The sequence below is a fragment of the Lynx canadensis genome, chromosome C2 (genome assembly GCF_007474595.2).
Source record: "Lynx canadensis isolate LIC74 chromosome C2, mLynCan4.pri.v2, whole genome shotgun sequence".
NCBI lineage: Eukaryota > Metazoa > Chordata > Mammalia > Carnivora > Felidae > Lynx > Lynx canadensis.
In genome coordinates, this window is record NC_044311.2 from 53,326,578 (window position 1) to 53,354,528 (window position 27,951).

A 27,951-nucleotide genomic window follows, 5' to 3' on the forward strand; every position below is an offset into this window, starting at 1 on the left:
GAAAGGGGATGGTTTAAGTGCAAATTCACCTTTGCAGATCTCACATCCCTTTGCCCAGCATTATTTGGTTCTTTAAAGGTGTCACACTGCCCCCTAGTGTTCAACAAACTACAATATAATATCTCAAATGGCTGCTACAGTTTTTTTCTATATTTCTAAATAATCAAGATGGTGATGAGAGAGAGTCAGAGAGAGAGGAATGTCTAGAATATAAATTTGTGGGTATTCTATGGCTTATCATTTCATATTTTTAAAATAGCCTATAAATATATCATGTTTTTTAAGCCCTTAATGGGCAGGTTTATGGACTTTAGGTGCCTTCAAATGGCAGAACTTGTTGGCGGGACTCTGGGAGACCCCAAGCACTTCAGATGATGTAGAAATTATTAACAGTTTCCAAAAGTATGCACTCCCTAATAAAATGGGTCCCTGAAGAAGCAACAGGACTACATAACCCTTGCAGAACTTTCTCTGAGATTCTGTTTAAAATCCTTAAATAAATAGGTAACTAAGTTAAGTAACTAAGTAAGTAAGTAATTAAGTATTTTGAGCAAGCATTGTGTAATAAAACAGTAACCACATATAACCCAAGGCAGGGCCATATCCTGCTTTAATAGGGTCTGAAGTATATACATAATTTAGAGGATACTTACAAAAACCCTAAAAGATATCTACTTTTGCAATTTTATGCAAACCATGAAGAAATGCTCACAGGGTCTTAGAAGAAACTTCCGGCCCATGAGGGCTCCTGAAGCTTATGTTTCATAGCTTTGGGGGATCTTGGCCTCTTATTTCAAGATATCGTTTAGCTGCAACTTCTGGATTTTACTTTGAGCATTATAATTTAGAGCCTTAATAAATTAGGGAATATATACAAATTCAATAGCGTGGTCGCATTTTTGTGTCCTTTCTATCCTCTGGCTACTGAGAATTAATGGTCTTTGAACCATTCTAGTCAAGTGAAAATAAATCAGTTTGTTTACACAGAAACAACTTTAACCGCTTTATGTGTGGGAAGAATTACAGAAGATCAGATACTTCTAGAAGTCTAGAAGAGATAGTAATGGAATTAGTACATCTATTTAAAACTATCTTAAACGGCTGAATCTTGACAATTGGTCTTCATGTTAGGCATTATAATTCCCAGAAGAGGATGGATTGTGTTCACTGATCACCTATGTAAAACTACATGTTAATCTCAAAGATTAGAAACCAGTCCAAGTGGAAACAAATTACTTAGCTTTCATAAAGAAGAGTTTTCTGTTACCCAAAGCAGAAGATGACTTGGTTTTGATACTAATCACAGGAAATAAAAAGCTTTCTTAAAGGGTAAAATCTCAAATAGCTGCCTAATCATGTGTTAATTTTTTGAGTAGTATGTAACATTTTCAGATATTGTCTTCTCTATTTTTTTTTAACGTTTATTTTTGAGAGACACAGAGAGTGTAAGCAGGAGAGGGGCAGAGAGAGAGGGAGACACAGAATCCAAAGCAGGCTCCAGGCTCTGAGTTGTCAGCACAGAGCCTGACACGGGGCTCAAACTCACCAACTGTGAGATCGTGACCTGAGCCGAAGTCAGACACTCAACCAACTGAGCTACCCAGATGCCCCATATCCATTTCTTTATTTACTTATTATATACCATCTGTTTCCTTCCACAGTATGTAAAAATGCATGACCCAGGGCTTTTGACTGTCTTGTCCCAGAACCGGGCCACTGCATTTGGCCGTGTAGACTACACTGTGTAACACGGGATTCCCTTCATTTTGAGGTCTGTGTGAATGGCACCCCCTAGGACTACATTGCAGTCACTGTCCAGAGCCTAGGGCTGACCTTGGCACAGAAGAGTCTCTCAAGAATGCTGTGTTAGTGAACGAGTAAGAGATATGTCAGCTTATTTATTATTCTCATTTGAAATATAGGATGAGAAATTGAAAGATTTTGGGTCCCATAAATCAAAGTACATTTATACATGCAAACTAGTTTCACTTCGATGACTTTTTTTTTGCTAAGATTTTTTTTTGACTAAGCCTGAGAGACTGATTTAGCTTAGTCAAGTCTGTGAATGTCAAACCAGTAAAATAGAGAAACAGTACAGGTCTTCTGATTTTCTGTTACATTCTATGTGTTACATTTTCCCTGTCTCCAAAGCCAATTCCTTCAGACTCCTTGTGCTTTTCTGGGTCTGTGGGCTGTGACCAGGGAATGACAGTGCATGTGCTTTTATTTATTTATTTTTTCCCCAGCATTCAGAGAGCCTGGCGTGAGTACCTGCAGAGGCAGGACCCTCTGGAGAAGAGGAGCCCGTCCCCATCCTCTGTGTCCTCAGAGAAGCTGAGCAGCTCTGTCAGCATGAACACCTTCTCAGACAGCAGCACACCCGTGAGTGCCATGTTTCCTTTTTATGGCCTGACTGGCCAATCATTTGGTCGCCAGGTCTTTGATTCCAGGAAAGGAATCTCAAGATGTGAGCAGGTGGTTCATTGATAGGAGGATCTACATTGTTTATTTGCTATATTTGAACCCATGGTGAGGGTGTTGTCATCTCAGAATGAAGACATGATTCATAAGCACAAAGTGTACTTCATCAAGTCTGAGAGAAATCAGTTGCATTTGACCTCAACCTAAACTTACTCATACGTGTGTTTGCATTCCTCTGTTACCAAGAATATCTTTTTCCTTTTCTGTTTAACAGTATGTTCCCTTTAGTCTGTGCTTCTGGTAGAGTTTTGTGGTGCTAATATGATAGAAGATTAGCTTGGTTATAAGGATTATAGAGAGATGTTTTACAGGAAGAATTGAAAGGGGTCACAAACTCAGGGGTTGCAATTCAAATGCCTACAGGGGCCATGTGGCTGATGTGGACGAGGTTGTCACTGGCTACTGAAGAGCACAGGCCTCACCTAAAGGGGTAGCCCCACTTGACTCCTGGATGTGCTGCCATGTGGGGATGCTGGACAGACATTGCCAAATGTGGTTTCTTCTTTCAAGGGATGTCAGAAACTCAAACTTTTTAATGTTGGCAACTAGTAAGAGAATTTAAAATGTAACTAGATCCTGCCTGCAGATCATAATTGTCCCAGAGGCCAGCTGTTTAAGAACCCCAGGTACAGGGTTTAGGAATGGAAACATCTGCTGAAAGTCTTAACAGCAACAACAACAACAGACAGACCAAAAAAACATCCCAAATGTGGTAGTAAATAACTCATCAGGCAACTGTAATGCAGAGTTTTGTGGATATGGCCCTTGTGATCATTATGACAGCCACTGGAATACACAGAAAGAAGTTAGGAAGAGAAATGAAGTAACTATACAAGTATATTACTAAAAAAAAATTTCTTGACTACTTTGTAATCATGTTTATTCAGTGGTAAAAAGGCTTCCCAGCGGCCAAAATAATGTATTCACATTGGGATCAAGCAAAGGTTGCTTTGACATGTTTTCAGATGATTATGTTGCATGTTCTTTAATATACGGTTTTATCTAGTTATGGATTCTAAAGGCGAGCAGCAAGTTGAGTTTGTAGCTGTGCAAAAAACAGTAGCAGAAGATCTGTTTTTAGCAGACAATAGAAAGCAAATAGTGAATCTGTACCTTTTTAAAGCAATTTTTAGAGGGAATGAATTGTCTTAACTGGTGTCACTGTCACGAGAGGGCGCTGATGAGCCACACTGGAAAATGTTTAAGTAAAGTGTGTTTATCTCATTGTTTGCAAGTCAAAAATAATATGAAAATTGAGTGTTTAGGATGCTTTTGCTGTCAACAATAGAATTAATTTAATAGAAATTAAATGACTGAAGATTTGATCTGAATGATGAAAGCTAAATATCAGAAATCATTCTGCCTCTGAGTTAAAAGGTTTGCATTTACTGCCTTTGTACTTTCTGCTAGTCCCAGTTCCTGAGAGTATCACCCATTGCTGTGTCCAGTGTTACCTGATGGCTTTAGTATTGCTTTAGGGTGGTTAACCTTTTGACTTTATTGAAATTCTGAAATAATCTATTTTTGTTTTACATTTACCCTGCCACACCACTTACATCTTAGCACCTTAAGAATCTTTGCACATAAATGCACATTCTTCCCTCATGGGTCATCACATAAATGTGATGTGAAATATCTTTTGCACAGCTTTGCTAACAGTTCTACCTTATTTAATTTACCCTGGCCTCCAGGTCCCCTGATGTTTCTTAGTAGAGCAGATTTCCTCTCTCAAATGTCCCCAGCAATTTTGTTTCCTGTAAAGTGTCTCAGAATGAATTGGGAGTGGCATCCTGCTCCACCACCATATCATCGTGTCTTATCTCTGTGCTCCTGGGACAAGGATAACTCTCTTCATTGTGTGGAAGTCTGGTTCATTCCCGATTGGCTAAATGTTTTGTGAGAATCAAAACATTTTCAAAAAACATTATCGGAATTAGCTTCAGAAAGCAAACAGACCCTGCCCAGAGTTCCAGTAGAGGTTATTGATTATAACAACTGTGGCATTGATAGTGGTGGTGGCATGACACTAAATATGCAAAATAAAATATGCAAATATAAGTTGTTGGGACACTTCTAAGTGTCTAGTTTGTCAGGCAGATAAAATTTCCAATTCATAATTCTTTAAAACTTCATGCTTAGTTGTTTGGACTGGTATGTCTAGCTAGGGTATTATTTCCCACGATCATCACTTTGCTGGGACCTCTTTCAGAAGATTCATTCGTACATTTTTTGATGGTCATAACCCCATGAAAGGAAAGTGACTGTGCTCCACCTTGATCAGCTTACCAGACCCACTGGGTTCATATATACTCTCAGGGAGTTCCAAATAGGAAGACTTGGTTTTACTACTCTTTAATGAGTAGACCTCAAGTTTATGGAGGGGATAAGGATGAGTGAGCTCTGGACCACTTGGGCTAAGCCTGTCATAAAGAGATGAGCTTCCTCTAATAACCAATGAGTCCATTTGGAATTTTAGGGGTAAAAGCCTTCAGTCCAAGTCAAATGGTCTCAAGGAGATATCTCCCTGGCAGATTTTCTGGGACCCTGACTCCTACCAGATACCTCCAGCTTGCTGAACTCAGCCCTCTTTGGGCTTGATCTCTCACTATTGCTCCCTAGACCATTGTATGTCTTCGTGAATTTGATCAGTTGCCTGTCTTGTCCCAAGTGCTAACCCTCTACTGTCCTCCAACACAGCCTCAATTGGAGGCCAGTCTGCCCTTGTCTAACCTGTGGGCCTTTCCAGCTGCTCTGCCTGCCCCATGTCTATAATAACTGCAGTTACTGCCCACAATAGCTGTCTGCCCCAGGCAGGTGCTGCATGGGAAGCCAGCAACCTGATCAGGGTGAATCCCTGTGCTGAGCTGAGAATGATTCTCTTGTATGCTTTTGCTCTGTTTTGGCTAAGCATAATGGTTAATATAGTTCTTAGAATATTTCTGCTCTAAAATATATAAGAACAGTAATATTTCAGTATGAGCTCTCAAAATCATCATCTTAATAAGAGCTGAGCACTTGTTATTTGACAGGCACCTTGCTAATGCTTTCCATAGATTATTTCATTTAATCCTTTCAATGACCATAGGAAGGAGGTGCTATTATTATCTCCATTTTACAGATGATGAAAATGAGACCTAAAGAGATAACTAATTTGCCTTGAGTTACTCATTGGGCTGAAGCCGTTATGCTTCACTAGTCTACAATATTATACCACTTGAAAATAAGCCTGAATTTAGACATGGTCAAGCAGAGGAAGAAATAATCAGTGCATCAATGCATTTCTAAGACTATTCTACAATTTAGTAGGTATAAACTCTGAATGAAATAATTGAGGAGCGCCTGGGTGGCTCATTTGGTTAAGCTTCCGAGTCTTGATTTTGGCTCAGGTCATGATCTCACGGTTCATGGGATTAAGCTCGTGCCTGGCTCTGCACTGACAGCATGAAGCTTGCTTGGGATTCTCTTTCTCTCTCTTTGCCCTTCTTCTGCTTGTGTGTGTGCTCGCTCGCTCTCTGTCTCTCGCTCTCAAAAATAAATAAACTAAAAACAGGAAATAATTGAAAAAATAATCCTCATTTCATTTTATAAATTGCCTCATTCAGTGCTCTTTGCTTAAAACCTCAAGCCTCAGCTGCTCAATGCCAAATTAAAGAGCAACATGAGGGAAGATACATTAAGTTATGTTAGCAATTTGCATATTAAATGTCCTTATCCCACACTGTATCATGAGGTAACAGAAAAAATTGTTTTAGAAATAGCAATTTTGAGCAGCAAGTTATTGGGAAGTGGAGCTGATGGGTATCAAAATGAGAAAAAAAGAACTTTTTATCATAAAAAATATTAGTTATTGCATAGAAGACAACAGTAGAAAATGATTTGTGTATTTTATGAACCAATTTCATATTACTTATTCTTTTAGTTCCCAGCTTTGAAAAATCTGTAATTTGTCTAATAGAATATCATGTAAAGAAACTGTAGAATGGTACATTCTAAATGACTTGATAACCTTTTCACAAGTCATTAACATACCCCTCGGATAAACCCAGAAATATTTTTGGATTGTTTGGAGACATTGTCAGTCCTGTTTGGTTCATTCTGCCTGGATCTTCCTTCCTGGCCACGCCTGCTTACTTCCATTGGTTCCTGTGTTACTATGGTGTGGCCTATAGGGGGCTCTGTGGCTCATGGAATGAGGCCCTGGCTTAGTAAGGGAACATAACTAAATAGCAGCTCTGCCATAGTTTTTTTTTTTGAGTCTAAGATGTACCACTTGAGAAACGATTCTTCATCTGCAAACTGGAAATAACACCCACCTTAGAGATGGGTTGGTATCGCTGTGAAGGTTAATTGGCATTACCTGTGTGAAACATAGCACAGAGCCTGGGACCCTGAAGTCTCTTGATAAATGTCAGTGGATTCTGATTCTGCTCTTGAAAACACTCTATGTGTTCAAAACACTGCAAAACTTGTGAACGGCAGGAGTGGAAATGTCAACTTGATTCCCATTCAGGGGTACTGCTCCTGCTTCTGATTCACCAAATGAATCCATGAGAATTATATATGTGTTTTTCCTCTAGGATTGGAACTGTACATTACAGAAGTAATACATCAAGCATTTGTTTTAGTGTTGCTTCTTTTAAAGATTAATATTCAAGGTCCAAAGTTAAAACTGGGTTGAAAGTTGTTTTGCTTCTCAGTGATTAGGCCTCTCCTGAGAGACCACACCCATGTACACAATAAAAGCCAGCCTAGGTCACTCTCCTCCCTTCAGATTTGGGAAAAAAGAAACAGAATCTGCAGGATGTTGGGGTGAATGGGTTACTTGGCCTCACTTCTCAGACAGGTCAATGCAAAGGCACCCTTCCAGCCACAAGGAACTCTAGCCACACAGCCTTACTTCACTCCTGGTGAGGAAGAATTACAGTTCTGAGCAGGTTCAAAGATTAGTGTGGTCTGGGCCAGCTAAAGACCCCATTACTTCATTTGTCCTGAAGAGAAGTCCATGGAGCCCTCCTATGTTTGGGGCTGCTGGGGTTGCCCTAGATTTTAGCAAGAGTAGCTGGAAGAGTTAGCAACAGGCAGCCAGGTGACCTGTCACACCTGCCCAAGTATGCTACCAAAGGCCAGTCCTGCTTCTGCCTGCCAAACATGACCTGTACAGCTACATTCAAAGTGCTTTATTACCCTCAAGCTTTATTGCCCGTTTTGAGATTTACAACTTCCAGGCTTTAAATATATCAGGAACAATCTTGTGACTTTAGGATAAAGTCTTCTTAGAAAGTCACACTTGTTTTGGGGGGAACCCATACTCTAAAGGAGGATTTCTGGGGACGTCTTCCAGTATAGTCTTGAAAGCTGCAAAATGATAGAGAATGTAAGCCTTGTGCTACTTAATAATTTACTAACCTAGATTTTCCAGGTCAGGGACAAGTTACAATATTATGCCCAGCTGTTGTTATAAACTTAAGCCCATGAGTTTTAATGTTAAGTACTCAAACTCTATCTCCCACCCAGCCTCTCAGACCCCCAAAATAGCACAAATTATAAGTCTATTCATCCCAAAATTTTGGTTCAGTGAATATAGGAATCATATGTAAAAAGAGACTTCTTGGTACTTGCATAAAAGTAGATCTGGTTCTCTTTTCGTCAAACCAGAGTCTTAGAGAACAATTTTTTTTTCTCAAAGCTTTAGAAATTACATTATATAATATATGACCATATGTGACAGTTTGAATGAATATATTTTTATAAATTTTTTAAATGTTTATTCAGTTTTGAGAGACAGAGTGTGAGTGGGAGAGGGGCAGAGAGAGAGAGAGGGAGACACAGAATCTGAAGCAGGCTTCAGGTTTTGAGCTGTCAGCATAGAGCCTGATACAGAGCTCGAACTCACGGACTGCAAGAATGTGACCTGAGCTGAAGTTGGCTGCTTAACCAACTGAGCCACTCAGGTGCCCCAAATAAATTTTATATAAAGATATTTATCTTTATGCCAAAACACTCCTTTATATATCTTTGAATATTGGTTGATATTATCGATTCTTTTTCTCAAATTATCCTTTTTTTAATGTTTATTTATTTATTTATTCTGAGAGAGAGGGAGACAGTGCGAGTGGGGGAGGGACAGAGAGATAGGAAGAGAGAGAATCCCAAGCAGGCCTTGTACTACAGCACAGTTACAGAGCTCATCTTATAAACCACAAGATCAAGACCTGAGCCTAAAGTAAGAGTTGGACGCTTAACCTACCGAGCCACCCAGGTGTCCCACAAATTATCCTTTTAATAATGATTTGAGGACATTTTTCTTAATAGGTTTAAAAGTAATGGGGCGCCTGGGTGGCGCAGTCGGTTAAGCGTCCGACTTCAGCCAGGTCACGATCTCGCGGTCCGTGAGTTCGAGCCCCGCGTCAGGCTCTGGGCTGATGGCTCAGAGCCTGGAGCCTGTTTCCGATTCTGTGTCTCCCTCTCTCTCTGCCCCTCCCCCGTTCATGCTCTGTCTCTCTCTGTCCCAAAAAAAATAAATAAATAAACGTTGAAGAAAAAAAAAAAAGTAAGCATGTTGTTTCAGTTTGGGGATCAATTTTTTTTAAAGGACTACTAATAGCAATCATTTTCTGGGTTCCAAATTATATACAAAATGACAGTTCATTGTTTGATAACTGACTCATCCATAGCAATATAATAAGTCCTCCTAGATGCATTAAGCATTTTACTTTTGATAAAGAGAGTTGAGAAGGAACTTGTTTCCTTTGTACTTTACCTCAAGTCCAGTCTCAGCATTTGTCCTCACATAGATCCTGTCCATATTCTACAGCTTTGGTGAGATACAGTGTCAAATCCCCTTGTTAGACCCGGAGTGTACTCTTTGTTATAAAATCCAATTTTAGTATTACAAATCAGTGTTTCACTCATTGGGTGAGTATGAAAGATGCTTTAGGATCCAAGGAGAAGTTGAATGTGATAGAACTAGAGTGAGATCTGTTATTGTGTTCCTTTTATTCTGGAAGCTCTTTGGCCTAAGGCTCTTTCAGACTTCCTTTCTTTTTGTAAGTAAGACATCATTGGGGATGGGGTAGTTATTCATATCCCTGGATTAGGTCTACATCATCCGTTCACTTATTCAGCAAATATCTGAGTGCCTGTGTGCTGGGCCTTTGCCGAGCCCTGGAGACACAATCATCCAAATACACACAACCCCTGCTCTTGCAGAATTTACATAATTCCTCAGTCATGGTTGGCAACTCTTCTCACAGATGCACTGGTAACTTATAGGAGATAATAACATTTTATTGATTAGTTGTATAGAAGGTTGAGGTATTATTATTAATAAAAATCTGCTGAAATATCTTCTAGAGCAGAATTTCCCATGATGTGGTGCCTGGAATATTAGTTTTATAGGATATTGATGGATGTTAATTGGAGGAAGGGTGAAATAAACCCATCTATTTACTTCAGGACCTCTTAGAGCCTTTGTAAGCTAATACACATTTTGAATTTGCAGGAGGGTAGGGTACTGTTTTTCATGTTTTCCAAACTTCTGTGACCATGAAACCCAATAAGAGTCACATCTTATTGAACTATTAATCCATGGAACACTCCGTAAACACTGTTCTCGAATTAGTACTTATTGAAGAAAAATTCCAAGAGCTGGAGTTTCTAACTGGCTCAATAATAAAATTAATATGAGTTGAACAATGCATTTTGAGAACTTCCAATGAAATTTTTACACTCCTTTTTATAGGCCTTTATCACAGAAATGTATTATGCAAATGCAAATATTATTAAGTTACTTCACATGTAAAACTGGTTACATTAACTGGCTGGCAGGGTTTAAATAAAAAGGACGAGTGTCAGAAGATGTAGTTTTAGGGAGCCAATAAATAACTCCTTTTCCCTTCTTGATTTGGAAACTTATTTTGAAAGGCAAGAGATTTAGGAAGAGTGATACCAAAATCTCATCTTTACTTACTGTCAAACTTGGATTTGAGGGTGCATCTGACTTATGGCACCATTGAGCTGACCTTTGTAGGGAAACTTACCAATCATGGGAAGCACTGAAAACTGTCAGACTCACCCCACAGATCTTGCACAGGGAGATGGATCCCATAGAAAAATGGAGAGAGAATGATCCTGGGCTACCCAGTCCCTTTGCCCAATCCTCCAATCAGGCCTACCTTTCTACCTTCATGGAGAGGATTGTGGTGTGGAAGTCAGAGGCTAGGAATATTTAGGAAAGTGCTTCCTCATGGAAACCTGAGGACATGAGAAGAAGGGCCCCTCCCAACATTGGATGCTTCATGTAGCAACAATTTGGCCTTTTATTATGATAAATATCAAAATTTTTTTTTGCCTATTGTGATTTTTTTTAAAGATTGTGTACATTATACTATATCAATTATTGCAATGTTTTCCAAATAAGAATTACTTTGGGAACTTTTAAAAAAATATATAGATTTCAGAACCACAGCAAATATGTTGTATCAGAATATCTGAGAAGGGTCCTGAGATTCTGCATTAAAAAAAAAATGTTCCAGGCAATCCTCCAAGTAATATTTTTTTAAAGTATAAAAAGCACTATGTTACAGGAATTGCAAAAAAAAAAATAACATTTTATTTAGTAAACTTACGTGACCAGAACATCCAGGTGATTAATATTTCTTCCAATTTTTATTTCAATCATGGAGAGGATTGTAGCATGGCATCAATACACTTGGGGAGGTGTTGAAGCAAATTTTTCCAATCCTGATACCAAAACAATCGGTATTGTTTTAATGGAATTTTCCCAGTGGCATTAGTTGTGTAGAAAATTCTGTTTTCTCTTCATCAGTGTACTGTGCTCTTCAAGGAAGGTTTCTATTGTTTGATCCATTTGGGTTTTTATTAAAAGGCGATACATTCAATAAACTGATTAGATTAGTTTCAGAGTACTCTTCACATTATGAAGATTATTTAGTTGGCATAAAGGGGGGATCCGATGACTTAACTATTAGCTGACAGGAATGTCAACTATGACTGAAAATCCTAAAATGTGTGATGTGTGACTACATAGTTGAGAAAGAGAAAAGAAATACATCACCTAAAGTGGAAATGGGCATTTCTCATTATTACACATTTTAAAAAATATTATGTATATATACCATCACCAGTTACATATACGGGTTATAGTTAAAATTTTAATTGTTACTTTATTCAGAGTTGAAAAATATCTAAAAGTAAGAAGTTAAAGTTTCCTGCCAGCATTTGAAAACGTACTCAGATCCTTTCAGGTAGTGAAAGGATTTTATGTCTTTGAAACATCTTTAAAGTTTAGTTGCATAAAATAGTGTCAGAAGTTGAAGACAGTTGAATTAATTTTTATTTTGCCATTTTCATGGATTGATTTTAAGAAGAATAATTTTTTTAGCTTGCTAAAAATTCTGAAAAGTATTTTAGGGGTAAATTCTGTGTCTCTACAGTTTGTCTAGCTCCCGTAACAGCTCCTTCTTCACTATATTTGCCATGAGTTAATTACAATTATTCATTTCCTAAAGTGGCAGCAGAAGCTGATTTTACCTTAAACAGACATGCTGCTTCACATGTAAGCAATAAATTGATTTTCTCTTCATGCCAGTATTTTGATAGGGTTACGGATATTGATAGAAGACCATGCTATTGAATGCAAGTAGATTTTCAAGAAAATCACTATGCCAAACACTTCACTAGAAGGAGTTCATCTACATACAGCAGCAACTGTGACCTGCTTTAAAGATGACATCATTGGGTGTCATGTGGCTCTTTATACGTTTCAGCCTCAGAAAGAGATAATCTGTGAAAGCCACAAGAGCCTGATTTCTGCTGTGATAATCTTCAGCAGACAGAAGCTAAGGCTACAGTGAGGCGTATCTATTTACATAGTGTGTGCAGTGCCTTGTCGAATTCTGAGCTTTATTTCATTTTACTATTTTTTTATCAAAAAGTAGATGCAATGATAGGATGAAGTGAATTGGATGCTTTGGACTAATGGGAGCTTGTTTTCTGCATTAAGATCAAGAACTTTTCGGAATCCTCTGTTCTCTGGGTAGCCTTGTATTCTGTGTGTGTGTGTGTGTGTGTGTGTTTTCAATTTGAAGAACACTGAAGAAAATCAGCAAACTTCATCTCCCAAAGAGCTCTCTCTCTTTTTTGTCAATACTTGAAGATTTCTGCTCCAAAATCTTCTTTGAGCTGTCTGAGCATCGTGATTGATAACTGAAGGGCAAAGCATCTCCTTTGTAGTATGTGTTACAGAAATTCTTCAGATAACTTTACTTGCTAACACAGGCGACTCTTTATGGATTTCTTTCAAAACCAGTTCGAATAAATAACTCTTCCCTCTCAAATGGGCAAGGGTAGCTCGTCAGCACCATGGAGAGGTCTGGACAGAGTGGGACAACGTGGGACTGTGACCAGGGCAAGCAATCTGACAGTGTAAGTTTCCCAAATATGTCATCTATTTTATGTGTATTATATTTTTCATACATAGAAAGGAAACTCTGAAGTCTAATTGAGCTAGGCTACTGTAAAAAGTGGTGACCTTTATTGCATTTCAAATTCAATATTAACCACTTAAAGATATTGTATTAGGAAGTGTTAATATATTAATTTGAAAAAGTTACTTTCTCATCGCAACAGTTGGTATGTGAATGGTGCTTTGAATTTTGAGAATCTAAGTTTTTGTTTTAATTTACTGTAAATTAATTGCATTGCAGTTGGAGAAAACAATTGCTTTGGAAATAGCATTTCTTTATACACATTTAAATAATTGCAACTTTGCAGTTTGTTGCCATTTGTAAAAACAAGGCTCTTTTTGAAAAGTAGTTTCTGATTTGTGTTTAGAAGGGCAGTTTTAATTTTTTAAATTGCAGCTCATATTTCTGTTACCAAAAAGAGCAAATGTTCAGGTATTCTAATATTGGGACACATAGGGGACATTTAATAACTTATGAAAAATTTAAATTTACAGGATAAAATATATACAGTAAAAGCCTATAGTAGGTGGAAAGGGCAGATGCTTTTATAAAATGACTAAAGATAGGGCACTAAAAACATACTTTTAGGCATCATTGGAAATATTTTATTAGTTTCAAATAGTCTAATTTAACTGTTCAAACCAGAAATGTAAAAAATGGTTTATTCAAAAACATCTTTAAATACCCTCCTTAAAACTGTCAAAAGTGTTAGTTCTATGATATGATATCACATAACCAATGAAGAAAAGATACTTCAAACTGCTACCAAGAATGATCCCAATAGATATTTTGATGAACTATTCAAATTTGTCTAAGAGAACATAGTGTCATAAAAAAGTAATATAACAAATAATTATCTTTTCTCAGGTCAGTTAAGCGAGGTTTGGAGCATTTATTTATAATGAACCATTTATTTTAAAGTCTACTAAAACTATCTTTTTATATTATTGTAATATGGAATTTATTTCCCTCAATAGTTCTTCTCATGTAAAAACCAGTAGTAAATGTAATTTACTTAGCTAAAACCCTACTTCAAATATAACTAATTCTTTTGTTATAGATAATTTCCAAGTGCATTTGTTGTTGCTTCTTAACTCATTAGTAATTTGGCATTTGATTTTTGGATAAATTACATTTACATTTTGACAGTGTAAGATTTTGGAGGATGTGACTTAACTTTAAATTAAGGAGATCTTGTTATACTTTTTTGCCTGCTTGGCTTAATAGATCCACTGATGATTTCTTTAATTAGTGTCAATATTTAAAAGAAACCACTTTTTGAAGGGAATGAAATGTAGATTTATGATTCCAGTTCTTTTAGTTTCATTTCCCCAAATTTTATAATCCTGCTTTGATTTTTACAGATGAATAAGGAGTGCCTTTCATACTATCAAAATACTGTTGAGTGCACCTCTGTGATTTTAAAACTTTATTTCTTTATGATAAACTGCATTCATTTTCTGCTGGTAGTGGACTTTGGACAGATCATTCTGGCTGATTATACTGCAACATTCTAATTTAGAGGATTTGAGGCTCATATCACAAAACACATCTGTTTTATATCCTCAAATGGGTAGGGGGGAAATGTACCTGATTCAGAAATTTATTCTCTGCAATCTTTGTCTCAGTATTTGTCTCTCAAGGATGTCATTCAATTCTGATATTGTCAGAAGTGTAGCATTTTATATTTAGTTTTGCACACATTTTAGTGATGTATTTATAATAACAGCTATCTAGCATTATCCATTTTGTAGTTGAGATATGGTTGTCTGTGTATTTATTTAACCAAAAATTGTTGCTGTATGATACACCACAAACATGTTTTGGCTTCCGCTTTGATAGCCTTTCAATCATTGTTGAAATAGCATAAGTCATCTGAACAATAGAAATATATTTAGAGCTATTTAGACTGTGAACCATTCACATTTCTTTCTTTCTTTCTTTCTTTCTTTCTTTCTTTCTTTCTTTCTTTCTTTCTTTCTTTCTTTTTCTTCTTCTTCTTCTTCTTCTTCTTCTTCTTCTTCTTCTTCTTCTTCTTTTTCTTGTTTATAACATTCTGGTGGTAGCAGATGTGTGTGAACAATCTTAAATTTAGTTGAGTGACATTTTTGTTTTCTTGCCAATGCAAAAATATGCTCATGGATCTCTTTTTCATGGTCCACCCACCATTGCAAAGGCTTGATAACCTTTGATTAAAAAGGATTTAAGGGCATATTTACTTAGTTGAAAACCACCCTAGTTAGGATGCTCTTCAGGGTGGCTGAATATAGGGAGAGCTGATTGGCAGGTGTGGTTCTTACAGCTATTTTCAACCTATTTTTGGAACTAAGAAAGTTAAGTTGGTTTTGGAAATTGTTCTTACATTCCAGGTAGTCACAGACTCATTTCTGTTGCCTCAGTTTCCATCACAGCTTCCAATCAGAAGCACCTCTTCTAGCTAGAGTCCCATCAGGACCAGTTTCAGTAGGGGAGAGACTGAAAGTGGAATGTGTTGTAAGAAAATCCCAAAGGGTAGTTTCTTAGAGGGAAATAGGGATTCTTGAGATTATTTTAGTGAAGCAGGACCCTAATTGGTTCCAAATGGATTCTGGGTTTTAGTAAATTTCTAGCATTATGGATAGGGTGATATCAGGTGCCCAAGGGCAGTTCTTCAGCTTCCTGGAGAATCACTCTGAGTTGATGCTTCTGCATAGGGATTTCCATTAAATGATTTTTGTTTTTAGTTATCATATTTTACCATCAAGTGTTCCTTCACTCTCCCAGTTTTACTCACAAGACACATTCTTACTTTATAGTACATGTTGGGCCTAAGTAGATATGACCTAACTGATGTGAAATTTATATTAAATATTACTAGAAACTGTAGGGGTAATCTGAACTGTTTCAGAGAACTGAAGAGAGCTTAGAGACTTTCTAAGGAAGCTATCCAAGTATCTGAAAGAACAGAAATATCCTCCAAAGAGAAATAAGTCTGAATACCATGCATTTCTCATTTTAACTAGTCTTTTAAATCCCAGCACCTCTAAATGAATCTGGCTCCCTCCCATCAGTAAACTCAAACCAGAGCACAGAAAACACGACCGCCTACCTGGGCAGCCAGTTACCTAGGATGAATTCAGGTCATTTTAATCCTGCCTAATTTGTTGTGTGCTCTTAATTTTCATCTTACTTGTATCTTTGGCATCATCTCATTGGCACTTCGGCACTCAACACACTACATTTCATGGTGCCTGACATCAATAATAAGACCCATCTTGGTGGAAAACCCATTTTGAATTCAACATTCTGCAGTGATCTCAATAGCATATTTCTCCAGGATGCTGTTTTGGTGCTTGGTCTCTGACCCCTGTGCACCACAGTGGCAGGAAAGAAAGATTTCTCCACCTAGATCTTCATTTTGGGTGCATTGGAACTAATGGAACTATGCCGGGCTGATCATAGTTTTGGCATAGATAGAGAGCAGGTCTATTGATAATCCATGATATGGTATCTATATATTTTAATAATTGCTCAAAGATAGACTCAGCCTAACAATTTGAATTAGAAAAGAATATCAAACTTCAGTGCCTTAGAGCAAGTCATACAAATTTACAAATTTTAAGTTTTATTTGAATTACTGGGAATATTAATAAAGGCATTGTATCTGGACTTCAGTATGACTGAAGTTTTTTTTTCCTGATACCTTTGAGAAGATAAAAAACTGTGGATGAAATAATTATACAAATTGGTACATGTTTTCTGGTTAAGTAGCCTTATCAAAATAGTGTTAACTAATGATTAGAGTTAGCCTAGAGATAAGTCTCCAGTGGTGTGTAATAAGTTTCTGTTATTTTTATCAATGATTTTAAACATTATTTGTTTTCCTACCTCTCATTTCATAGTTTAAATTTCATTCAGGAGAGGAGAAACAGCTTGTCAAAGGTCAGATAGTTGATCAGCTACAAAGTTAGAGCTGAAAAGCAGGTTTTTTATTACCAGGCAAGGGAATTTCTATGGGGTATGTGGCCTCGAAGGACCCCCAATGCTAAGCAATCAGTGAAAGTTTTAAGGAAAATTTTTTTAATTTAAAATAAGTACAACTTATGGGGCACCTGAGTAGCTCAGTTGGTTAAGTGTCGGACTTTGGCTCAAGTCATGATCTTAACATTCGTGAGTTTGAACCCGTGTCAGGCTCTGTGCTGACAGCTCAGAGCCTGGAGCCTGCTTCGGATTCTGTGTCTCACTCTCTTTCTGCCCCTCCCCCACTTGCACTCTGTGTGGCTCTCTCAAAAGTAAATAAACATTAAAAAATAATTTCAAAAATATTTAAATAAACACAACTTTATAAACTATCGAGCTGTCCTTCAGTAGTGTAAGCTTTCTTTTTTTTTTTTTTTTTCTTAAACGTTTATTTATTTTTGGGACAGAGAGAGACAGAGCATGAACGGGGGAGGGTCACAGAGAGAGGGAGACACAGAATCCGAAACAGGCTCCAGGCTCTGAGCAGTCAGCACAGAGCCCGACGCGGGGCTCGAACTCACGGACCGCGAGATCGTGACCTGGCTGAAGTCTGACGCTTAACCGACTGCGCCACCCAGGCGCCCCAGTGTAAGCTTTCTTATAAAGCAGTGAGCTTCTCATTATCAGAAATATGTATGCACAGACTAGATATTCTACATCAGAGATGATGTAGACTGAGACCCTGTGTGTGTGTGTGTGTGTGTGTGTGTGTGTGTGTCTGTCTGTCTAGTAGTTGGACTAATTGATCTCTAAGATCTCTTTCAACTTGAACATGGAAAGAGGACGTTAGTGCAATGTTGTCTCCTTAAAATAGAGAATGAGAATAATGTCTTCATTCAACAAACATTTATTGGGTACATACTCAAGGCATTGTGTGATTCTAAGAACTGATATGATTACCAAAATATGACTGATCCCCATGAGAAACTTTTCATTTGAGAACGAGTAAGAAAGAGGAAAATTAAGAAATGAATTAAGATAGAGGATGGGGAAAAAATCACCTAGGAGAAAGGGTAAAATGCATTATTTGAATCTATTTGGGAAGGGAAAACTAGGTTAAAAGGGAAAAAGAAGAATCAGAGTTATAATTTATCTCTTAATTATCTGTAGCATGGAGATACTTCAATGTATTAAAAAGAAACAAAGATTTTAAATTTGTTGATCTCATAAATTCTACAATTCTATTCAGAATCATCAAATCTTTAATGAACCTTTTTGCTTGCATCCTTTCAACTTGTATAGCTGTAGCTGCAAATCTACCTTTAGAGATTCTATCCCAACTGTCATCTGTTTTTTTCCTAATTGAGAGAAATTCCAAATCTGTAGACCATCAGTTCAAGGACTCAATGTCTTTTATCCTACCTCTCATTTGATAATTAACAAAATAACAGCCTTTCCTTTGGTTCTGCTCTGATTTTGAATTTTTTCTTGACCAACTGGGTTTTTACCATACATAGTATGTTTAGGCTATGCAGCAACAAATAGATCTCCAAGAGTATAATAGCTCAAACACAGTAGTAGTTTATTTCTTGATTAGGTATCCATACTGGACTGGTGAGCAGGTCAGTGGGGCAATCCTTCTTCATATAGTCATTTAGAGAACACAGGATGTTGGGGGTTCCACCATCTTCAACAGGTGGCTTCCAGGGTCACTCTAAAGTCATCTACATTCCAGCAAACCAGAAAGGGAAAAAGAAATGGAGCAACACATGTGGAAGTTTTTAGTGGGACAGGTCTGAATGAGACACACGTCACTCAGCTTACATTATTTTTACTGAACTCAGTCAGATGACATGCAGGGGAGACTTGGGAAACATAGTCCTATAGGACACATAAAAATAAGACAAGAGAACAGATTTTAGATCATTTAGTACTTTCTGCCATACCTGTACTTCCTCCACCTGGAAGGAAGTCTTCCAAACCACTGCCACAAACTTGACATATGCTGCTGGATTTGCTTGATGATGCTTCTCTACATCCTTGGCCACTGCCTATTTCAGTCTTCCAGGTTACAAACTACAGAACCTGACCCAAGTTAATTGCAGCTAAAAATGAATTTATTAGAATAATAAAATTTACTTATTAGGAAAACTTATTTTATTATCAGCTATCTCACTGAATTGACAGGAAAGTCTAGAGAATCATACTCAGAAGAAAAGGGGACACTAAAGGAACATGGTTGACCAGAACCTCAGGCAAAGGCATACATGCAGGACAACATTGTTCAAGTGCCGCTGGCCTCATGGGACATTGGATACAGTGGTCATAAGGAGCTTTAAAATGTTCCTTGCTTCCTTGAGATACTTCCTCCAGATTCAGAGTCCTGAACAGGGCCATCCCCTTGACTGATTTACATCATATGTTCAAAATCAGATTGCTAGGATTCAGGGAAAGAAAGTTACTTTTGTCTTGTAGTGGGGAAGTGGTGGTAGAATCCTGTTCCTTATTGTAACTTCTATAACAGTAAATTCTATAATTATGGGATGGGGGCTCAGATGTACCAAAAAAAAAAAAAAAAGACAAAAATCCACCATGCCTGCTGGTTTAAGATGATACTAATTCTACCTTAGATCTGCTGATGGCCTTCACCAATTCTTACTGATTGTAATTTGCCCCATGCCTAGACTGTGCCTTATTGCTATGCCTAGACTATGCCTTGTTATTCTTCCTGGGATGTGTTCTGATCACTTTCACCAGATATTACCCCAACCCACCTTGTAGCCTCTGTAAGACTTGCTCTAGCCCTTTTTGATGTTAGTTAAACTTTTCAGGTTCTTTCTTACAACACTTCGGCATTGTTTTGAGAACTAAATTCAGACCCGGGACCTATGTGATAAGTCTGCGTGGCCAGGGCCCAGATATTTGACGCACCTTCTGTGGAATTTTCTCATCTATAACATGAATAAGTCGGCTCAATTCCCATTAGTCTCAAAGGGACACCAAGAGGCTTAACAAGATGGTGCTCTGAGATATTTGGAACACAGGGTGGCATTATCACATTATTATTTTCACAAGCTGTTCACCTGAAGAGAGAAAATAAAAAGTGGAAGTTTAATGCCAGAGAGGTTTTTGGCACTTTGTCAATTCGACATTAGCTTTGAGGGCTTTTGGAATTTTGCCTGAAATTTTCAGTACCAAGCAGCTAAAAGCTATGTTTTTCTGGGCTTATGATATTTCTGTCCCCAGGGATTGCATTAAGCATTTGTGAGGGATGAACTGTGCCAGGCCCATTTTCCAATGTCCCACCAACAGACACACAAAAAAGCAATGCACACTCTGTAAATTGCTGCTCATGCCCATGTTTCACACTTGGAACAGCACCTCTGACTTCTGCCAGTAGAAAAGGGATGGAACATATACATGTGTTAAGGAAGCTCCCCGTCTGACACATAGGCTGTTTACGGCTGGATGGCTTCTATTTGAATGGTCACATGGCCCTACTGAAGGCCCACAGAACCTTTTTTAGACCTTTGAAAATCACTCCCATCACAGTCTTTGAAAAGAGCTATTGGTTATGCAAATGTCACTTTTGCCAATTAAACCAAGTAGGCTAATTAGAAAATAGGGAGGAGAACTATATACTTTTGGAACTTCTGTTAGTGACTTTAGAAGGAAGAGAAAGGCAGGAAAACTTATTGGAATCCAGGAAGTATTTATGTGACTGAATTTTAATCATACAGAAAGGTTCTAAATGGTTTTCTTTATTTGAATAAGAATCATTTTCAAATACATGGGTTTCTACATATGTACCTAAAATACATGTTTATGTATATTTTTAAAATAGTAATATGCCATTTATACATTCAAGTAAAAGAGGTTGATAGGAATTGCTCAGTAGCAAGAGCTAAAAGGTTCAGCTTCAAATCTGTAAATATGTTTCGCATTTTTATAAAGATCAACAAATGTGAACTTTGTTAGGAAGAATGGTGCTACTTGCATATTAAAACAAAGTACAGTCACCGCTAGTTTATTTAAAACAGGAAATGAGGCTTCTACTTAAATGATATCTACCAATAAAGGCAGGTTACCTTTTTTGTTTGCTTTTCATATTTTCAATGACAATGTTTCTGAATTACATTATAAAATTCTCTTATCTTATTTTACAGCAATGCTTATTTATTTCTAATTTTAACGTATATCTATGCTCATTTTAGAAAATATAGACAGTTTAAAAATATATCCAGTAGACAGAGACTAACCATTGTTAATATTTTGGTGAATTTCCTTAGAGTTCTACATATACACTAGAAATTTTATGTATGTGTATACCTTAAGAAATATTTCCAATATTTTGAGCTTTGCCTTTTAAACTCAATGTTTTAATTTATATGTCATTAAAATTCCTCAAAGTCTGATAAATGTTTAATATTAAATCACATAGATATATGAGCTATAATTAATTGAACTATGCCACTCTTGATATCAACATCAATATTGCGTGTGTTTCTGTATTTTTAAATTTCTGTTTCCTTATAAGAGATTACTATAAGTAGAATAAGTAGTAGATTACTATAAGATTACTATAAGTAGTAAAATTTTTATAAGATTTTCTAAGGATCTTGATATATATCAATATATATCAGTTCTGCCAATAACATAAATATGATAGATTGAAAGAAAGTAGCATGTTTTAAATCAGATTTCTTTTAATTTATATGTATCTTTTTTTTTATTTATATGAAATTTATTGTCACATTGGTTTCCATACAACACCCAGTGCTCATCCCAACAGGTGCTCTCCTCAATGCCCATCACCCACCCTCCTCTTCCTCCCACCCCCCATCAACCCTCAGTTTGTTCTCAGTTTTTAAGAGTCTCTCATGGTTTGGCTCCCTCTAACTTTTTTTTTTCCTTCCCCCCTCGCATGGTCTTCTGTTAAGTTTCTCAGGATCTACATAAGAGTGAAAACATATGGTATCTGTCTTTCTCTGTCTGACTTATTTTACTTAGCATAACACTCTCCAATTCCATCCATGTTGCTACAAAGGGCCATATTTCATTCTTTCTCATTGCCACGTAGTACTCCATTGTGTATATAAACCACAATTTCTTTATCTATTTATCAGTTGATGGACATTTAGGCTCTTTCCATAATTTGGCTATTGTTGAGAGTACTGCTATCAACATTGGGGTACAAGTGCCCCTATGAATCAAAAAAAGCTTCTGCACTGCAAAGGAAACAGTCAACAAAACTAAAAGGCAACCAATGGAATGGGAAAAGATATTTGCAAATGACATATCAGACAAAGGGCTAGTATCCAAAATCTATAAATAACTCAGATTTCTTTTTAAAATTTTTGTGGTTTGACATTTTCACATGTTTTGTGGGCATTTAAATTTATTTTGTGAATTGTCTGGCTATGGTTTTTGCCTATTATATTGAGGTTTATTTTTTTTTCAATTATTTCTATAAGCTCCTTAAATATTATGGGGCGCCTGGGTGGCGCAGTCGGTTAAGCGTCCGACTTCAGCCAGGTCACGATCTCGCGGTCCGTGAGTTCGAGCCCCGCGTCAGGCTCTGGGCTGATGGCTCGGAGCCTGGAGCCTGTTTCCGATTCTGTGTCTCCCTCTCTCTCTGCCCCTCCCCCGTTCATGCTCTGTCTCTCTCTGTCCCAAAAATAAATAAACGTTGAAAAAAATTTAAAAAAAAAAATAAATAAATATTATGTATATTAATCTTTTATCTTCATATTTGTGGCAACTATTTTTTAATTGTATGATTATTTATGCTTATGCTATTTTAATCTATACAATTTTAAATAATTGTTTCAATAAAATAAAGTCTACATAGTATCTCTTTTTACCTTTATATATAGTTTTAGTTTTTTTTTTAATGCTTTCATCTTTAATGCTTGTCTTGTCATTTGAAATTTTGGCATATGATAGGAAGAAAAGCAATAATTTTATTTTATTCCAAGTTAGTTTACCCATTACCTTAGCACCATTTACTAACCAATCTTTTGTTCTCTGCTGGTATGTGACATGATCTTTATCACATGTTAAAAACCTATTAGAATTTCTTTCTGAACTATTTTCCTGGTTACATTGGTCAGTTCTAGCACTTGTATCAGATTGTCTTGCATATTACATCTTTATCATAGATTTTAATATCTGGTAGAGAAATTATCCACTTCATTTCTCTTCATGTTCTTAGTTGGCCATATCATTCCAGATAAACTTTAAAATTGTGTAGTTAGTTTCCAGACACATCTTTGGCAACTTTAATTGTAATTGTACCAAATCTTTAAACTGATATAATAAGAACTGATATCTTTACAAATTTATTCTTGCTATCTAGGAATATAGCATATGTAGATAGGTAAAGATATAGGTACAGATATCAGGAAAGATTTGAAATTTCACTATAAACATTTCTTCCTTTTCTTATTAATTATTCCTATTACAAATTGGTTCCTTTTTTCCTTTTTCCACCTCTAAATGGTTATCACTAGAATATAGGAATACATTTTTGTATGTTGATTTGTATCTGTTCACCTATTGAAATCTCTTATTAGCAATTACAAGTTTTTAGTTGATTTTTGGAGCATTTTTAAGCATGCAATTTTTTCATCTGCAGAAAATAATAAATGTGCCTCCTTTCCAGTAGTTATAGTGTATTGACTAAATAATCCATCCCAAACAATGTAGGTTTTCTTACTATCTTTACTGATGTGTTGAGTTATATTTTGGAAATTAAACATTCTTGCATTATGTTATCATCACTGTATTGTTTTAATGGGTGGTTTCCTCATAAGTTATTCTTTATTTCAACTTTCTGGTATGTTAAGTTTTCACAACTCTTCTAAGAAAATGAAATTCATCTGTAGTTTGTGATATTTTTCTCAAGTTTTCAAATAGGGCTATGCCAGCTTCACAAAATAAACTGAGAAACTTCTCAGATTTTCCTTTGGCCTTTAATATTTATGTAGCATGGTGATTACGTGTTCCTTGAAAGTTTGAAAAAAATTTTTAATAAAACTGTTAGTACATGAAGTCTTTTATTATAGTCTTTTTAAAATAAAATTTGCATTTCTTCCCTAGTTACTGGATATTTAGGCTTTCTACATCGTAAGCTAATTCTGGTGCTTAATTGCCAAGACATATCAATGAATACTTTGAGAGTAATTAGCGTATTATAAATGTTATTTTTGTTTTAGAAATTTCTCTACATATGTTCTTTTATTAGTTTTCATATTTCTAATTTTGTTAACTTAATTTTTCTCTTTGTAACAATCAGCAATTGTATTAATCAATTCTGTGTTTTCTAATAATACATTTCATTGTTTAAATAGTATTTACTTTGCCTGTTAGCTTTGGAGGCATTTTGTTGTTCTATTTATTATTTCTTGAGCTTAATGCAGTTAACTTATTTATTTTAATGGGTTAATATTTTAACAACAAAATTAAGGTTTTGAATTTTCTTCTAATTCAGTTTAATCTAATTAACAGTATCTTCATTTTCTTTATCTTCTAAAGATTTTCTAGTTACATATTTTTCCTTTGACCCAATTATTATTTACAAAAGTAACTTAGCTTTTTTAATATAGTGAGAATTCTAAAATTTTTAAATATTAAAAAAGTAATTTCTTATTTTGTTAAATTGAAACCATAATATATAGTCTTTTTGGTTTTTATTTGGGGATACTGTTTACAGATTGTTTTTGTTTTCATATAGAAATATGATTAATTTATGTGAACATTCTATGAGTGCTTGAAAAGAAGTTGTGACCTTTATTTTTAGACTACAAAGAGTTACTATATTAGTTAATAATTAGTTAATTATTTATATTCTTTATCCCTACTTAATTTTTATGTTTCTTTGATAAATAACAGTAACAAACTGGTTCTCAATATTTCTGAGTCATTTTTATTTCATCATTTTATAAGCAGTATGTAGTTGAATTTTGTTTTAAATAGTAACACAGACTTTTTCTTTAATGAAGCGTTAATTACAATAACCATAATAGCAAATATTTTTTAAAATGTTTATTTTTATTTTTGAGAGAGAGAGACAGCATGAGCTGGGGAGGGGCAGAGAGAGAGGGAGACAGGAAATCCCAAGCAGGCTCCGTGTTCAGCACGGAGCCTGATGCAGGGCTCTATCTCATGACTGTGAGATCATGACCTGAGCTGAAATTGAGTTGGATGCTTATCGCTCCTCATCAGGGAAATACAAATCAAAACCACACTCAGATATCACCTCACGCCAGTCAGAGGGGCCAAAATGAACAAATCAGGAGACGATAGATGCTGGAGAGGATGTGGAGAAATGGGAACCTTCTTGCACTGTTGGTGGGAATGCAAACTGGTGCAGCCACTCTGGAAAACAGTTTGGAGGTTCCTTAAAAAATTAAAAATAGACCTACCCTATGACCCAGCAGTAGCACTGCTAGGAATTTACCCAAGGGATACAGGAGTATTGATGCATAGGGGCACTTGTACCCCAATGTTGATAGCAGCACTCTCAACAATAGCCAAATTGTGGAAAAAGCCTAAATATCCATCAACTGATGCATGGATAAAGAAATTGTGGTTTATATACACAATGGAGTACTACGTGGCAATGAGAAAGAATGAAATATGGCCCTTTGTAGCAACATGGATGGAACTGGAGAGTGTGATGCTAAGTGAAATAAGCCATACAGAGAAAGACAGATACCATATGTTTTCACTCCTATGTAGATCCTGAGAAACTTAACAGAAACCCATGGGGGAGGGGAAGGAAAAAAAAAGAAAAAAAAAGAGGTTAGAGTGGGAGAGAGAGCCAAAGCATAAGAGACTCTTAAAAACTGAGAACAAACTGAGGGTTGATGGGGGGTGGGAGGGAGGGGAGGGTAGGTGATGGGCATTGAAGAGGGCATCTTTTGGGATGAACACTGGGTGTTGTATGGAAACTGATTTGACAATAAATTCCATATAATAAAAAAAAGAGTTGGATGCTTAACCGACTGAGCCACCCAGACGCCCTACAAACTATTATTGTTTCATTTTCCCTTGCCTTGTTTTTTGTGTTGTGTTTCTCATACTTCATTGCTTTCTCTCTCATGTATGAATGGATTATATTTTATTGTATGTATCATCAAATGAATTAGGATGTGCACATTCCATTTTTATTCTGTTAGTATGTAATTATATATTTAAATTCAAAAATAACAACTGAAATTGCACTTCTACGATATTGAATGAATGTTCAGTCATTCAATAAATATTTATTGAGAACCTACTTCTTGCTAGGCACTGAGGACTTCTTGCTAGGTACTGAGCTAGGCACTGAGCTAGGGCACTAGCATTGGTAATACAGTAGAAATCAGGATAGCCAGTGGTTCATATTCTTTTTAGTTTTTCTCCTGTCTCATTATCCTCTCTCTCACTTCTCAATCTTTATTAATAATCAGGGTTCCATGACCACCCAGATTATCATTTCTGTGGTTTTTAATTTTTTGAATCTTTGTTTGTTTGTTTGTTTATTTATTTTTGAGAGAGCGGGGGCAGGGGTGGGAGGGTAGAAAAGAGAAGGAGACACAGAATCTGAAGCAGGCTCCAGGCTCTGAGCTGTCAGCACAGAGCCTGACATGGAGTTGGAGCTCACGACCTTGAGATCATGACCTGAGCCAAAGTTGGATGTTCAACCAACTAACCCACTCAAGTGCCCCCTCGTTTCCATGTTTTTTTTACATATATACTTTAAAACTTATCTTTCAAGAGTTATCTTTTGGAGTGCCTGGATGGTTCAGTCGGTTAGGGTCCAGCTCTTGATTTTGGCTCAGGCCATGATCTAGCAGTTTGTGAGATCCAGCCTGGCGTTGGGCTCCATGCTGACAGTATGGACCCTCTTGGGATTCTCTTTCTCCCTCTCTCTCTCTCTCTGCCCCTGCCCCCACTCAAGATAAATAAACTTTAAAAAAGTGTTCTCTTTTGACATTTTCATTTAGTTTTACAACCTTTTAACAATTAGACCTTTTAATTAATAAGATTTAGTATATATTTTATAGTTTCATTAATTTTTTAACCATTGTTTATACTGAAGTTTATTCATTCTTATTTTTATTTTTATTCTATACTAATTTTTTGAAATAGGCAAACAGATTATTTACTTGAATAACAAGAACATCTTTTTTAGCTTTTGTGCATGAATTCTAGTCTAACATACTTTCAGTTTAAAATGATGCCTCACTAGTATCCTCTCATGTAATTGCTTCTATTTTTTACATTAAAATACCTATGAAGTACCAGTAAAATATGAAAATGCACATCAACATTGAAAACCCCATTGATAGACAGCTTTTTGCTGAAATCTTAGAGGAACCTGCATTAACAATAGAATCAGTGAGGGTGGACAACGTTGAAGGCTGACACTTGCTTCACCTCACAAGCAAAGCTTGTGAACTATCAAGGAAAAAAGGGAATGGTATCTCTGTGGGAAGGGTGTTTCTGCTTGGTAGTTGGAGCATTGTTGAACCCTACCCCTCACACATACACAGACCATACTATCTTTCTGTAATCCTGTCAATAGCCTGTTTCTCCCTCAGGCTTCCTCTGTCAATAAATTGTCATTGAGATGGTCAGGAGAGAACACTGGAAGTCATCCTTGATTCCTTCCTTTCCTTACCACCACCTTGTCTTTCTTGTCTACATGTAATCCACCAGGTTTTGAGTCTACCTTCAAAAATGTCTCTTAACCTATTTATCAGTCAATGGAATTTGGGCTTTTTCTATAATTTGGCGATTGTTGATAATACTGCTATAAACATCAAGGTGCATGTAGCCCTTTGAATTAGAATTTTTGTATTCTTTGGGAAAATACCTATTAGTACAATTGCTGGATCATGGGGTATACAATGGAATGTTAGTCAGCCATCAAAAAGAATGGTATCTTGCCATTTGCAATGACATGGATGGAGTTAGAGTGTATTATGCTAAGTGAAAAAAGTCAGATATGTGGAATTTAAGAAACAAAAGAGATGAACATAGGAGAAAGAAAAAG

General features: G+C 36.4%; 1 protein-coding gene across 1 annotated transcript in view; it reads left to right on the forward strand.

Annotated features, from left to right (window-relative positions):
- The window catches only part of LOC115523666 (schwannomin-interacting protein 1), a 586,877-nt gene that overhangs the window by 16,800 nt on the left and 542,126 nt on the right, over nucleotides 1-27,951 (forward strand). Inside the window, exon 3 of the mRNA XM_030329855.1 lies at nucleotides 2,247-2,382. Within this exon, the coding sequence (XP_030185715.1) occupies nucleotides 2,247-2,382 (136 nt within the window). The remainder of the gene's footprint in view (nucleotides 1-2,246; nucleotides 2,383-27,951) is intronic.